Genomic DNA, 15,571 nt, shown 5'->3' on the forward strand with positions numbered 1-15,571 from the left:
CCTCCCTCTGGCAATGTCTTCCAACAGCCCTGCCCAGAACCCTTCATGAAACAAAATGCTGCCCTTGCTTTTCCACGTGGACAAACATCCCCAGTGCTCTGGGGACCAGAATGTAACACAGGGCAGAACTGGCATCGCTCAATGTTAGTAAGCAGCGCCAATAGCGCAGCACTCGATAAGCCATTGAGTCATAAATCCACATGCAGAGCCAGGGGAATCTATCTGTCTAGCTTGTCATTTCCATATCTCCTGTCGCCATAGCACCTCCACGTGCACAGATAAATGTTCGGCGGGGAGTGGGAGCAGGGAGATGGCTTCCATGGAAGTCAGCATCTATTGTTCACCTACTGTGCTTGGAGTACTGGGCTTGGTGCTAGGTACACGGTCTTTTGTTTTTGCTTTTGTTTTTAAGAGAATCCTGGCCCAGGCAGAGTTCAGAATCTACAGTGGGACAAGGGCTCAGGTTAGATGCACATGAGCAAGGGAAGGAGGTCTGGGGAGCGCCAGAAGAGAAGATGGAGAGATGCAGGGAGATTCTGGCTCTTTCACCTGTAGAATGGGACACAAGGACTCAGTGGGGTCACGTGTGTGGGCGCTGGCACAGAAGCAGCTCCGCGAATGGTGTATCTGGCCAGAGAAGCTGGAGGGAAAGGGCAGGAGGATGGGGAAAGGCAGGGGCTCAGACCAAGGCCAAGACACAGGCCTCCCTCCAAGGACCAGCCTCTTGGCCTTCCAGCCAGGCATGTACAGCCAGGGGTGTGGCCACGGAGGCTGTCCAGCATGCTATCCTCCCCTACTGCTGACCCTACAGTCCCTGGGGGTCCAGCTGCTCCTCTAGGAGTCCGTCCTCCAGCCCCGGCCTGAGTGGGTGGGTGCCACATACCTGTCTCACTGCTTTGACTGTGCAGTAGACTCCGAGGGGGTAGCGGGAGGGGGGATGCTATTATAAACACTGCAAAGGACTCCCTGCGGATCCCAGGGGTGTGTGTGTGTGTGTGTGTGTGTGTGTGTGTGTGTGTGTGTGTGTGTGTCTAGGAAAGAAAGAGATAGACTGCACACTGGGGGCCACTTAGAACCACAAAGGCAACAGGCTTTGTTCTTTCTGAACTGGGTGGGGGGAGCCCTGCCCTGGGAGGATGATGGAGGGCATGGGAGCACCCCTGCTCTCCTGGTCCTGACGGCTGAGAAAGGTTCCTGGCAGCAGGTTAGGGGAGGTGGGGTTAGAAATGGCGAGGGTGCTTTCTGGTAAACCCCATCTCTGGCCTCAGTACCAGAGGCACACGTTCTAAAGAGAAAGTACAAAGCAAGAACAGCTGAAAAAGACGTGCAGGTCTCTCTTTTTTTGCTATCACCTCTTTCCCTCTCTCTGTCTCCCCCTCTCCCTCCCTCCCTCCCTCCCTCCTCTCTCCTTTCATCCTGACCTTTCTGTCCTGATCTCTCTCTCATACCAACTTTAGCCAGTGATTTCCATCTCTGCATCACATTTTGCTTCTCTCGTCTGTCTCTCTGCATTTCCAAATCTTATATGGTAATAAAACTGTCCATCCTGAGCAGGCTCACAGGCAAGCAGCTGGTCCTTTTGCTTCTGACAGTGAGGCCGGGGCCCTCAGTGGAAGAGGGCCTTCTGCCCCTTAGATAGCCCAGGGCTTTCACTCAACCCTTCCCCGGGGTAGCCAGACCCCTCCTGGACCTGGCTTCCTTCTCCAGCCTCACAGCCCTGTCCTTTGTCCCTGGGTCTTCCTTCCCTTCCCCACCCAGCTCTGTCCACACAGCGGTGGGGCTGCTCCAGGAGCAGCTGGTACCTATGGAAACTATATAGCCCTTTACATACCTTGCCAAGAAGGCTGGGGAGACACCCCTGCTGTAAATGGAAATGTCACAGCCATCTCTCACCCTAGCCTGTCACTGTGGGCAGCCTGCCCTCCAGCTCTTCGGCTCCATGTACCTGCCAGGATACTGAGCAATATGTTGTCCCAAAGACCCGACCTCCCAGCACTTAAAGGTTCAACTAAGTCTCCCACTGTGCCTCACAGCAGCCCCACTACATCTTAAAACTCAATGTTGGGTGGGCTCCAGATTGTAGTCTGCTGGCCTAGAATAAACTCTACCTCCTCAGATCTTCAGGAACAGAAGCAGCTGTACCAGTCTGGCCAGTTTCTGTCCTGGGCTCTGACCTAGGCACCCTGGCTCCTAGCCAAACTGGCTGGAAGTTGGGAACAGATTGACGGGGGGGGGGGGGGCAGTGTACATCCCATAAGCCCCACCTCTATGCACCTCACTGGGGCTGCTCCCTGGGACCCAGAAGCGCCAGGGGTGGCACTATGATCTTGCTTGTGTTTATGGGGCAGAAAGAGCCCTCACAAACATCTTCGTCTGTCCCCGAAACAGCTTCATGGGACAACTGTCCAAGAATACCTTCGCCAAAGCACTTGAGTCCGTGGCTCTCTGAACCTGGGACCCATCTGGAACTGTATCTCAACATGCCCATTTCACAGAAAAGGAGGTGCACATTCACACTCCCCAAGTCTTCCTCCTTCACACTCTTTCCTCCTGCCTTCTGGCTTCTCAATTTTGTGGGAGCCAACACCCATTACTCTGAAAAGAAATGGTAAATAATCTGTTGCTTAATGGAATCCAGCTAGTTGTTTTCAAAATAATTGTTTGCATCAGTGAGTTAATCATTTTGTATTATCCTCCCTACAGGCCCTACTTTTATTGTCAAATATTTTCACACATCAGAGGTGCTCAGAGGACCAAGAGCAGGCACCTCAGTCCTTTGACCTTTGAGCTCAGCTGGTGCCCCCATCCCTTCTTCCCAGGGAATGTGCAAAGGATGCTGGGATAGGAGGAGACTCTACATTGCCAAGCACTCCTTCCTTTACCTCCCCTACCCTCATCACTCGTTTTGCTATTCTTCCTTGGATTGGTAAAATTCAGGAAAGATTTATTAAATGACTCCTTAGTTAATATTTATTAAGCACTTACTGTGTGCCAGACAATGTGTAATTGTGCTTAATTTCACACTTGTCATCTCATGAAGTTAGCATGATTATCCCATAAAGTAGATACTACTTTTCTATTTCTTTCTTTCCCTTTTTCTTCCTTCCTTCCTTCCTTCCTTCCTTTCTTTCTTTCTTTCCTTCTTTCCTTTCTTTCCTTTTCTTTTCGCGGCCGCACCTGCAGCATATGGAAGTTCCCAGGCTAGGGGTCCAATCGGAGCTGCAGCTGCCAGCCACAAACACAGCCACAGAAACACCAGATCCGAGCTGCATCTTTGACCTACACTGCATCTCACGGCAATGCAGAATCTTTAACCCACTGAGCGAGGCCAAGGATCAAACCCACATCCTCACAGGTATTATTATGTCAGGTTCTTAACCTGCTGAGCTGCAACAGTAACTCCCTTGGTTTTTTGTTTTGGTTTGGTTTGGTTTTTTTACAGAGGAAGAAACTGAAGTTCAGATTGATAACATAGCTCTACAGCAGAGTCAGGATTCAAGCCCACATCGACTTCACCTGATGTTCCCGTCCATACAAGAAAATGCTGACTGCCACCTTGGGTGGAGTGAAGGCTGGCTGGCCAAGAGGGACAAGTTGGAAGATCAGCATTTAAAAAGGACTGGACGATATTACTTCCAAGGGATTCCGCCAACAGGAGCCCTGAGGATCTATGTAGACAGGAGTCATTTGTAATTAACAAATGCATTCGTTGCATATAAAACTGTAAGCTAATACTTGGCCTTAGCTCCAGAAAGGGCTCGCTCTTCCTTCTGGTGATGCCATGAATGGTTAGGTAGAGTTGGAGCTGGGAGAGATGACCCCAACCTCTCTTTTCACAGAGGAGGAAACAAGAAAGGTCCCAGGTCACCTGCTACCAACCTGCTCTCCTTCAGACCAGCCAAGGCTCCACCCTTAAAGGGGTCTCCAAATCATTGAGGCGCTTCATTGGCTGTTTGTTGCTTTCTTTTCCCTTTTCAGATAACCAGAGTGGGCTTAAGGGGAAGTTCCAGTCTCTTCTGTGTGAGAGCTGGCTTTTCTGCTCGGGTGCTTTTGGCATCTCAGTCTGTTTTGACATGACATCTGCATTTCAACGGGAAGAGCAATGGGTCCGCTCAGACCATACACTAGTAAACCAAAGGAAGCAACAATAACACCAGCCAGCCAGCCAACAAACATTTGTGAATGCTTACCATGAGCAATGGATTATTAGTCCCAGTGCTGTGAAGGGTGAAAAAGGCAAAAATGCTGTATGTTGAAAGTCCAAGAGCTTTTCCTAGTTGTTTTTTCAAGCATTATCTCATTTTCTCTGAAGAGCAGTCACCTTGCAACTTTTTTTGAAAGCAAACTCTGCACCTGGTGCTGTTCCAGGCACTTTGCACATATTAATTCTTTTTAACCTGAGGTATCGCCTCCATTTCATAGCTGGGAACACTCAAGCTCAGAGAGGGGACTTGGGTCCAAGTATTGAGGTTCTGCAGCTGGGAAGGGGCAGAGAAACTGAATCTGTCGCACCCTACTCTTCTCATGTGAGGTTATGGCCCTAAGGAGTGTTTCTGGAAACTGATCTTCCACAAGAGACATGAAAGCTAACAGGGAATCTAGTCAAATAGCTCTCTTTACAGAGAAACTATAGCTCAGAGAGGGAAGGTGACCTACTTGAAGCCACACAGCTAATGAGAGGTATTGCTGTGACTGACATCATTTTAGCAGCTCCTAAGCTGATGGTCTTTTCACCCCAGTAGCTGCTAAAATGAGCAGCCCTGTGCCTAACCCCTTCCTTCTAGGTCACATCATGGCCGGGGCCCAGGCCCATGGGCTTGTTTGCATCTTGAACACTTGGGGTGCTGCCAAGGGGCATCTTTGACCCTCCATACTCGTTCTGCATAGCTGAACCCCACTGGATGCTAATGTCCTCGAGTAGCCAAATGTTAGAGAGGGTGAGAAATGGATTTTCCACCTGAGCTTGCCCTCACCAGCTCCGGGTCAGTGTTTTGCTTTTCGCCAAATCTATGCCCTCCTTAAGAACCAGACGGACCTAAGTCTGGACCTAAGTCCTGCCCCTCCCCAGGGCTGGACATATCAAATCCTAAGGGCTTGGCCTGGCTGTCAGCCCTCTCTTACTTTGTCCCTGGGCAGTGGCCATGCCAGTTGTCCACACGCCATATACATCACTTTTTTGCCTTCATTTTCTCTCCTGCCAATGCTCCCTTCAAAAACTGTGCTCCATGTTATTATTTTTATTTTTCATTTTATTTTTTTTTCAGAGCTGCAGTTGCCAGCTTATGCCACAGCCAGATCCAACGCCAGATCCAAGCCACATCTGTGACATCTGATGCAGCTTGCAGTAACGCCGGATCTTTAACCCACTGAGTGAGACCAGGGATCAAACACGAATGCTTATGGATAGTAGCAGGGTTCTTAACCTACTGAGCCACAATGGGAACTCCTAGCTCTGTATTATTTGTCAAAGAAGTAATTTGGAATGGCCCAAACGTGCATGGATATAGGCATGGCAAAGAATATCCCCTCACAGGGAACAGAGATGTTGACAACCTCTCTCTGGAGGCTCAAGAATAACATAGGACAGACTTGGGCTGTGACAGTAAGTGGGAAGGCATTCCCAATGTCCACACCTGCACTTGAAAAAAGGCCTGCCGGGATTATTTTCAAAATGATAACAACAGCTGTTTTAGGAGGGTGAGATTGTAATAATTTCCCCCTCTGGTTTTCAAACTTTGTCTAATACTACTAGATTGCTTTCATGACAATAACAATAAAACCAGCTCTCTCCGCAGAACTCACTCTCCATTCATAGCCCCCTGCCTCCACACCTCACACTCACCCAAACCTGCCATTGTGAGCCACACTTGTGTCTCCCTGTGAGGAGCTGTGGCTGGTGGGCAGGTGACCCAGACAGCATTTCACCAGTATCCTCGGTGTCCACACAGACAGGCACACACACACGCATACCATCTCTCCCTCATTCACACAAACACACACACAAATCTCCCAGTCACCCACACACTCTTCCCCAATTCTCTGTAACCAGTACAGTGAGAGGCCTACACTAAGGGCCCCAGAGTGGATCTTTTCCCCATACTTGTGGAGGACATAGTCAGATTTTGGATGAATCCCACCTAGATTCAGACTTGCATTCTGACAAAACCACCCATGCTTTCTCTCATCTGGTACAAGTCTAGGATGAGATTTAAGCAGCTTAGAATATTTTATGGTAAAAGCTAACAAAAAAAGCCTTAGAGCCACAGTGCCTGGGTTTGAATTCTGGCTCCACCACTCACTGGCTGTATGACCTTGAACCAGGTACTTAGCCTCTCTGTGCCTCAATAATAATTCCTACTTCCCAGGGTTCTTATGAGGACTAAATGACTTAATATTTGCAAAGCAGGTAGAACAATGCTGAGAAAGTTATATATGCTACATAAATAAAAGGAAAAAGGTAATTATTTCATTGAAATCAGCATTAGCTGCCTCTCATTCACCATGGTATGTATTTATTGAGCACCTACTGAATTCATTAGGCGAGACTTAAAGAAACACACCTTACCACTTAGTAGGGAAAACACATACAATAACAGAAAAAAAATTTTCTTTTAGTAAAGCATCATAATTTTAAGCAGAGATTTGCATGTGATTCGAAGAAAGGTCAGAGAAAGAACATTTACCAATTACCATGTAAACTCAAAAACAAAAAAGTTCAATCTTTTGAATTATTTTAAAAGGTTGAATTGGGTCTAATTGATTTGCAGATTTAGGCCAAGTTTCAGTACACACTAGCCTTTTGGAAAATTTTACCATTCAATGCCATCTATTCTCTAGATGTTTTTATTCCTCCCTCCCTTCCTTGGTCTCCTTGATCACCCAGAAAATAATCTCTGGGTTCATCCCCAGTCCTCAGTTAATGGGTAGGGCCAGGATATGGGTTCAATTAGACCAATCCCCAGGCATTTTTAAAAATCAACTTATAAATATTCTAGAGAGGGAGGAAGAGGATGGAGAAAGCCTTAGTAACTGGTAACGTGTCAACTGATGACCTGGCAGCAGTTGCATTTTAAAATCTTGATGGTTTACCTCAAACCACTTTGTATGCTGATATACGTTCAGCTGGTTTAATAACTGATAGGAAAAAATGAAATTCAGTCAATCCGCGCCCCTCTACCAAATCCATTCAATTCTTAAATGCACTGAATCCAGTCAAGCTGGTGTCTGTTTTTCCACAGGCCGTCCACACTGACCCAGCGGTGTCCGGATCCTCAGGCTAGGGCCGCGCTGGACTCCCCCGCGGCAGCGCCGAGGCCCACCTACCCCTCGCTCTGGCTGCTGCTTCGAGCCTACACCTCGTAAGCGGAACCGCTTTGGGAATCGCTTGTCATGGGGAAGTAGCGGCTGGCACTAGCGGCGGGCCGAGCTGTCGACCCCCTAGCCTTTCCCTGGGCCCGCGGGCAGCCCCGGCCGCCCCCGAACTTCAGCGGACAGACGCTGGATGTGCGGTCTGGCGACTTTCCTAAACTCCGGGCGCCAGAATCGCGTCGCCAGAGCTCGGGCAGGAGGGAGCAGGCGCGGGGACCCGCGCGTGCAAAGGCTGGAAGAGCGAGCGTGGTGCTCCGGCGGGCGGGCCGGCGGCGGCGGCGGCGGCGGAACGGTAACTACCGCCGGATGCACGGTCTGCTCCCCGGAGATTGCGATCCAGGGCTCTCCGGCGCGGGGGGCATTTATCTCCCCGGACTTGCAGGGGCGGGAAAGAGCTCCCAGGGACAGGGCGGGGGGGGGAGGGCGTGCAGAGTGGGGGAGTTGAAGAGAGGGTGCTGGGGCGGGTGGGAAACCCCTCTCCAGAGCCTCTCGTCCCGGAACCCTGGTCTACACAGGAAGGGTGGGTCGGTTCCCAACGCCTAGAGCGATTCCCGGCACAGAGCTGGTTACCCGGGTGGGCGTCCCCCCGCCTCCCGCAACGCCTACGGCCCGTCAGCTTCGCCACAATTTCTTTTTGCACCTGAGTTCTCCTCCCACCGCCCACCGCCCCCTCCAAAGGTCCTGGAAGAGGGAGTTGGGCTGCCCCTCAAACGCCGGCCGCCCCTGGACACAGTTCTTCTCAGTGACACCCAAGCCCTCGCATCACACCCACAACCCACCGAGCCCCGCGCCCCCAGAGCTGCTTGCGCTCGAAGGCTGACCAGCTCGCTCTTACCTTGACGAGCCGGAGCTGCGGGCGCCGTCCCATCCTCGGGCTCGCTCTACCGCCGTCCTGGATGCCTGGGTTCCCCGGACATCCCAGAGGGGCCGGCTGGCGGGTGCGGGCTCGGGCTGCGCGGGTTGGGCGGCCGGACTCCTGTGTCGCTGCAGGTCGCAGAGGTGCCCGGCTCCGCGGGCCCGCAGCCCAGTCCGGCGGGCTCTCGCTCTCCCCTTCCCAGGCAAGTCCGGCCGCCGCTTCCTGACTCAGCCTGGCCGGCAGCCGCCTCCTGCTCGCCGGGAGGCTGCCTCGCCCCCGCCGCCTCCCCCTCGGTCCGCGCCGCTACTCGTCTCGGCTCCCCACCCCCTCGCCTGGGCGTCCCCACCCCTCCCTTGGCTTCCCCTCCCCTCCCCTCCGGTCCCTCCTCCGCACCTCGCCCCTCTGCTCCCTCCGCCTCCTCGCCTCCCCAGTCCCCTCCCCTTCCCCGGGCCGCCTCCCCGCGCCCTCGCGGAGCTGACCCTCTTCCCCCAGCGCCCGGGTTTGCGGCAGTCGGCTGGGCGCGCTGGCAGCGCTGGTGGCCGCCGCAGCCCGGGGAGAGGCTGAGGGGCGGGGGGAGGCGGGAAAGGAGGCAACCTCCCGTCTCCTGCCCGACTTCAGGTTGGGGCCTGGGGAGTCCAAGGGCGTCCAGGGGGACTTGGGAGGCTCGGGTGAATCTCTTAAGAGCGAGGTTATCGGAGGACAGGGAATAGGGCAGCCCGAACAGAGCGGAGCCGCCGCGGAGACCGGGTGAGGCTGGGAACTGCGTTTGGACAATTCCCGCCCAAGCAGCCGGCCCGGAGAAGGTCCCCGCCGCCCCTGCCTCAGCAGGGCTGGGTTGTCGGGCTAGACCCCTCGCGCCTTTGGCACGGACACGCCAGGGGCGCGCTGAGGAGCGAAAGCTCTGAGGGAGGAATCCTTCTCATTCATTCATTCTTTTTCATTCTTTCGTTCGCTTATCTGTTCATTCAATCTACAGACTTAGAGCCTGCCCAGTTTGGTTTCGGCAAGGGGCTTCACCTGGGAACCCCAAGACAGGGGAGATGGCGGTGCCCTGACGCACTAGCCAGCATCTGAACGCCACTGAGGGGAAAATCGAGCGCGCACTGCGCTGCTGAGGGGAAAGAGCAAAGAATCCTACCCGCTGGGCGGGGAGAGGCCACAGCGCCCCCTCTCGGCCGAGCTCTCAGGGTAGGGGTAGCCTCCCTGCTAGAACTCCCAGTCTTCAGCCAGCTTGGCGGCTTAGCTCTCCCACCCGCCCCCAGCTCTGGGAAGCAGTTCTCGCCTCTGCCAAACCCCTTAAACGTTCCCCCCCAGCCCCTCCAGTTGTACAGAACTTTTGACATCTTCCATCTTTTCCTTCCTCCCGCCGAAGCTGAAAAGGAAGGTAGAGAAATGACTACTCCACAGAGCCTGGGCTTGCCATGCCAATGGCAGCCGCTCCAGAGAAGCTTCCAGAATGGTAGTCAGCCAGCTTTGCAATTAAACTCTGAACCTCACTGCCTTGCCCACCGCTTCCTCTCCTCCAGCCACTTCTCAGCACATTGAGCAAAAGCCAGTGTGTTCATGTGTCCAGCTGTTAACTTCACTTAGACGGGGAGTCTTGTGAAGAAACTGAGGCACGCTGAGAGGTGGTGCCCAATCCAAAGTGACAGAGCTGATAAACCTCCTGATTCCCAGCTCAAAGTGCCTAGGGGGCTGGGCCCCAGTGGAGTTTGGGACTCTGAAGTGGAGCCTGGCAGTGCCCAGAAAGCCAGCCGATCACACTGGGTGGCACTTTAGCCACACTGGGTGGCACTTTCTAAATGAAGTACACAGTCCCAACCCTTGAAAAAACCCCATTTGATTGGTGGCCCCGAGCTGGTCATGCTGAGCTTGGCACAGACTCATCCCAACCAATCCTAGAAGAGATGGGTGCACCAACCCAATTGCTAATTTATTGTTTTCAACAAAAACTAAATGCAGACTCACAGACTTTGTAAAACTTATGTTACCAAAGGGGATGGGGTTGGGGGGTGGGCTGGGGGTTTGGAATAGAAATGTTCTAAAATTATGTTGTGATGATGGTTGTATAGTTATAACAAAGTTCATTGAATAATTTGTAAAAATTAAATGCGGAGTAGTCTAGTGCAGATTGTGGAGTCAGCCTGACTTTGAGTCTTGGCTCTTCTACTCACAAGCTGTATAAACCTGGAAAATTACTTAATGCTGCCTCAAATTTCTCATCTATAAAATGGGGTTAGGAATACCTACTTTATAGGGTTGTTGGGAGGTTTAAACAAGTTAATATTTGTAAATGGCTTGGAATGGTGCCTGGCACATAGCAAAGACTTAATGAGGGTCAGCTGTAATCACCATCGTCATCATCATCATGGAGTGAACCAGATGCTCAAATGCATGGGCAGTGCAGTCCCTCCCTCTGGGCCATTCTTTGTGGAAAGCAGAATTCCTGACTAGAAGGTCACAGCAGTGGTGAACTGGGGAATCAGAGGAGAAGGGAGCTGGCGGGTCCTCAGGGAGGTTTGCCCAGGCCCTGCAGAGGCCTCGCTCCCCAGCTCTGCTTGACCTTGGAATTGACTCTCCAGGGATAAGAAAGCTCCTGATTTCCAGATTCTGTTTCTCTCTGCTAAGTAAACACCATTTTGACTCTCTAAGCCCCTTGGTCCTCCCCTTGATACAATCTTTAAATATGCTAATGTCATCGATTAGGCTGAAATCAAGTCTTGCTCTTCCAGCCTTTTTGGCCTTGGATTCAGACCTTCTCTCCCTAAAGGGGCATTTGCAGAGGACACGTTTCATCCCCCCTGCTTTCTTCCTCCACACGATTAAGTTGATTTCACTGCCTTAACCTCCACAATCCCCCCACCCCCTGGTTGGAAGAGGGGAGCCTTCTTATCATTTCATGACCTACTTATTTATAGTTTTGGCCTTGACCTCTTCAGAGGGGTTATGAGAGCCTCGTCTTTTTCACCCCTTCTGTAAAAGGATTCCATATCCCCTTTCATTTGTCCTGAAATTGCTTCCTTCCACCTTCAAGAGGCCAGCTCTCATCTTGGTTTGATAAAGATGCCAGGGCCTTCCCTGCCCTTCCCCCCACCCCTTCAGCCCCCATTGCTCCAGACAAATAGCCTGATTGCTCCGGGTGGGCTTCTTAGGCCGCCTCTCCAGCCTGCCTCAGAACTGCCTCCTGCTGCATCCCAGCATCCTCTTCCCAGCCAGATCCCTCTCAAACTCTCCTCAGACCTATCCCTCCCTTGCTCTCTCCTCTTCCTATCCAGGCCTAGACCAGAGTCAGCTTTCATCCACTGAACTGGCCAGATTGGGAAGAGAAGAGAAATGTGAAGAATCCAAACAGGAATTAGAGACAATTCCACGTCCTTCGAAACATAAGAGAGACTGATATGAAAACAAGTGATGGGTGGGACCCAGTGAGGGAGGGCTGAGCATGCACCCTCTACATGTAGGGTTTCCTTTGGCTTTAACCGTGGGCATCCCAGTGAGGTTGATGGTGTGGAACTATATTTCTCAGACTCCTTGTGATGAAGAACCAGTTCTTGATTTTAAAATTTCTAATCCCAGAATTCCCGTTGTGGCTCAGCAGGTTAAGAACCCAGCTAGTATCCATGAAGATGTGGGTTCGATCTCCAGCCTCACTCAGTGTGTTAAGGATCCCAGCACTTCGGCAAGCTGGGGCATAGGTCGCAGATGCAGCTCGGATCCAGCGTTGCTGTGGCTGTGGCATGGGCAGCTGCAGCTCTGATTCGACCCCTAGCCTGGGAACTTCCACATGCTGCATGTGTGGCCCTAAAAAGGAAAAAAAAAAAAAAAAAAAGGAAATTTCTAATCTGTTACATCATGATGGACTATTGCAAAATATAATGGGAATGAATTATTAGAAAAATGAACTATAACGACATACAAAATAAAAGACCAATTTTATTTTTATTTTTATTTCTTATTTTTGCTTTTTAGTCTTTTTAGGGCCGCTCCTGTGGCATATGGAAGTTCCCAGGCTAGGGATCAAGTCTGAGCTACAGCTGCCGGCCACAGCCACAGCCACAGCAACACAGGATCCGAGCCCCATCTGTGACCTACACCACAGCTCAAGGCAACACCGGATCCTTAATCCACTGAGCAATGCCAGGGATTGAACCTGCAACCTCATGGTTCGTTTCTGCTGTGCCACAATGGGAACTCCCAAAAAAGCCCAATTTTAAAAACTATTAGATCCAATGGGCATAAAACTTGTCTGTCAACTTGCACAAAAATTTCTACATGTTTACTCTCAATTTATGCTCCTACCTTGGATTGGCAACAAATGGTTTGCAGGCAGATCATGCTTGAAGTAGCACTAAAATGCTTCTGAAGGAGGTCAGGAAAATGGCCTCATGAAGGGAGCAGCTTATAAAATCACATGAACATCAGGGGAGATGCTGTTAATTACTCAGTTCATCTGTGCATTCATTCAACAAACATTTTATGAGCAGCAACTATGTGCCAGTCACCACTGGACACTAAAGCTGATAAAGGTTAATGTAACAGGGCTTTCACCCTCAAGATGCTAAGACTGAAAGGGGAGACAGCCACTTTGATAAATAATGAAAAGCTAGTGAAATTAGGTCAATAATAGACCAGGCACCATGGGTATGGAGGCAGAAATATTAATTCTGCCTGTGGCCAACAGGGAAGGTGTACCAAGGAAGTGATATTGCGCTGGGGTCTGGAGGCAGAGAGACAGATGATCAATTCCATGTAGCCTGCTGGCACTCAATAAATGAGCTAATTTGTGTAAAATGCATAGTACAGTGCCTGGCACGTAGTGAGTGCTTCAAAAGTGTTAGCTGTTTTTATTATTAAATCTTATAAATCATCATCATCCGTCTAGATCTACCGAGCACTGCCCTTAACTTTGGCTTGGGATTGTGGGGTAGCTCAGCTCAGGGAAGAGGGTAAGCTGGGCTTGACCCACCCCTTTTGTCAGAGGAAAGCTTTCTGGAGGAGGTGGTTGGGAGCTGGGTATTAAAGGAAGTGGGTGAGGGAGAGAGGGAGACCATCAAGGCAAGAGGGTCCCTTAGAGACTCAGCCAGAGGAATAAGTATGGCACAGGAAGAGACTGGTCTCATGGGGACAGTGCAGTGACTGGGTGATATTATTCATTATTTCATTTAGAACAACAGATAATAACAATACTAATTAGGATTTGTAGGGCAGTTTGTATCCCAGAGCTCTTTCACAAACATTTTCTCATTTAATCCTTGTAACAGCCCTGTGGAGGAGGTATTAATAGCCTCACTTTACAGATGAGAAAGCTGAGCTCCGAGGTCGATACTTTGGCCAAGGTCACATAGCTGGCTTTGGCACAGGCAGGATTCCAGTCCTGTGTCCCCAGGTCCCGCTCCAGATATTTTCCAGTGTACTATGGAGGGCTGACCTGAGCCTTGACCCTTGGGGAGCTGTGAAATCACCTTCTGGCTCCAGAAAAAATGATGCTCTAGGACCAACCTTTCCTTTTCCTTTTCCCAGTGGATGGACACAAGGGAGGAGCAGAGGCAAAGCCACATGATAGAGCTTGACAGTGACAGCAGCCAAGGGTGGGCCGCTAGGTCACAGAGGTTCCTCAGGTTACCACCTGCCCTTCCTCCTGACCCTGAATCTGTATCAGTCAAGAGAAATGTACTTACTTTGGGCACAGTTACCCTATTTTTGCATGTATTAAGTGTGGAGAAGAAGGCCATTGCTGATTGTTTGTTTTTAAGAGAACTTTTTTTCCCTGCTTTTTAGGGCCGCACCTGCGGCATATGGAAGTTCCCAGGCTAGGGGTTGAATTGGAGCTGCAGCTCTGCCAGCTACTCCACAGCAACGTAAGATCCAAGCCATGTCTTCGACCTACACCACAGCTCATGGCAATGCCAGATCCTTAACCCGCTGAGTAAGGCCAGGGATCAAACCCGAATTGTCATGGATACTAGTCAGATTCATTTCCACTGAGCCACAACAGGAACGCCTAAGAGAACTTTTTAAAGGTGCTTAAAAAATATGAAGGGTTGACACCCTGAGAACATTCTGGAAGTAAAAACAGATGAGAGCTGCCATCCAGAATTTCGCAGTTGAAAGGAAGTGCACACACTCACATATCTTTACAGAGAGCTAGCATCCCTTTAGCCTAGACCAGCGGTTCTTAGCTGGGAGTGCTCCTGCCTCCCAGAGGACATTAAGCAAAGTTGAGAAACGCTTTTAGTTGTCACAGCTAGGGGACAGCTACTAACATTTAGTGGGTAGAGGCCAGGTATGCCACTAAACATCCTACAAAGTACAAGACAGCATCCACAGCATAGAATTATCTGGTTCGATCCATCCGCAGTGCTGAGGTTGAGGCACCAAAACCTAGACAATAGTTTGGTACCATGGACAGTAGAAACCCAGGCTTTCCATGGGACTATGATCTAAACCCAGACTTTCAGAGTTCCTGTTGTGGCTCAGCAGAAACGAATCTGACTAGTATCCATGAGGATGCAAGTCTGATCCCTGGCCTTGTTCAGTGGGTTAAGGATTTGGCATTGCTGTCAGCTATGGTATAGGTCACAGATGCGGCTGGCGTTGTGTGGCTGTGGTGTAGGCCAGCAACTACAACTCTGGTTGGACCCCTAGCCTGGGAATCTCCATATGCTTCAGGTGCGGCCCTAAAAAACACACACACACTCACTCACACACACACACCACACACACACACACACACACACACACACACACACACACACACACGACATTCTACTCTGAAAATCATAGAAGGGCAAGGATTTCCCACTCTACTGTTCTTGAATTCCATCATTTTCAAAACACTGAGGCCTCAGGGAAGGCCTTGGGGTAATACCAACAGTGGGGACATCCTGCTTAAGGCCACCCAGCTGGTAGAGCCAGGGCTTGAGGACTCTGGGGGTCTTCGTGAATGTTCCTCACCTCTCCACCAGACTAGTGCCCAGCCCTTCCTCCCCTCCACCTCCTTAATGGGTATATTTGTCCCTTTTTTCCCTATTCATAAAATCCAATTTAGAAGTAGGAGGGTTCTCAAAAAAACCTGCTGGTCTAATAAGTAAAATGCTATTATTTCCACTTTACAGGTCACTAATTGAAGCCCAGAGGTTAAACACACAATGTACCTGTTTCTCCGGAAGAGCTCTGAGCTCCAGGAGGACAGTCTACTCCCCATTCATCTTACCAGCCCCAGCCTCTGGCAAAGTCCTGCGTCTCAGCAGATGCCAAAGGAAATGTTTTCAGTTAATGGTCCATTTTACCATAGATTAGACCCCAGGCTCCTGCCTTCAGGGTGGAATACTCCCGAAGGCATCCACA

At 50.7% G+C, this 15,571-nt stretch overlaps 1 protein-coding gene across 1 annotated transcript in view; it reads right to left on the reverse strand.

The window, feature by feature from the left end:
• The window catches only part of CRHR1 (corticotropin releasing hormone receptor 1), a 52,848-nt gene extending 44,612 nt beyond the window's left edge, over positions 1-8,236 (reverse strand). Inside the window, 1 exon segment of the mRNA NM_001144110.1 lies at positions 8,204-8,236. Within this exon segment, the coding sequence (NP_001137582.1) occupies positions 8,204-8,236 (33 nt within the window).
• Positions 8,237-15,571: the final 7,335 nt, after the last annotated feature.

The sequence above is a fragment of the Sus scrofa genome, chromosome 12 (genome assembly GCF_054392235.1).
Source record: "Sus scrofa isolate SSC_HxYL_T2T_F1_AM1 chromosome 12, Sscrofa_HxYL_maternal_Yorkshire_Landrace_v2.0, whole genome shotgun sequence".
Lineage (NCBI taxonomy): Eukaryota > Metazoa > Chordata > Mammalia > Artiodactyla > Suidae > Sus > Sus scrofa.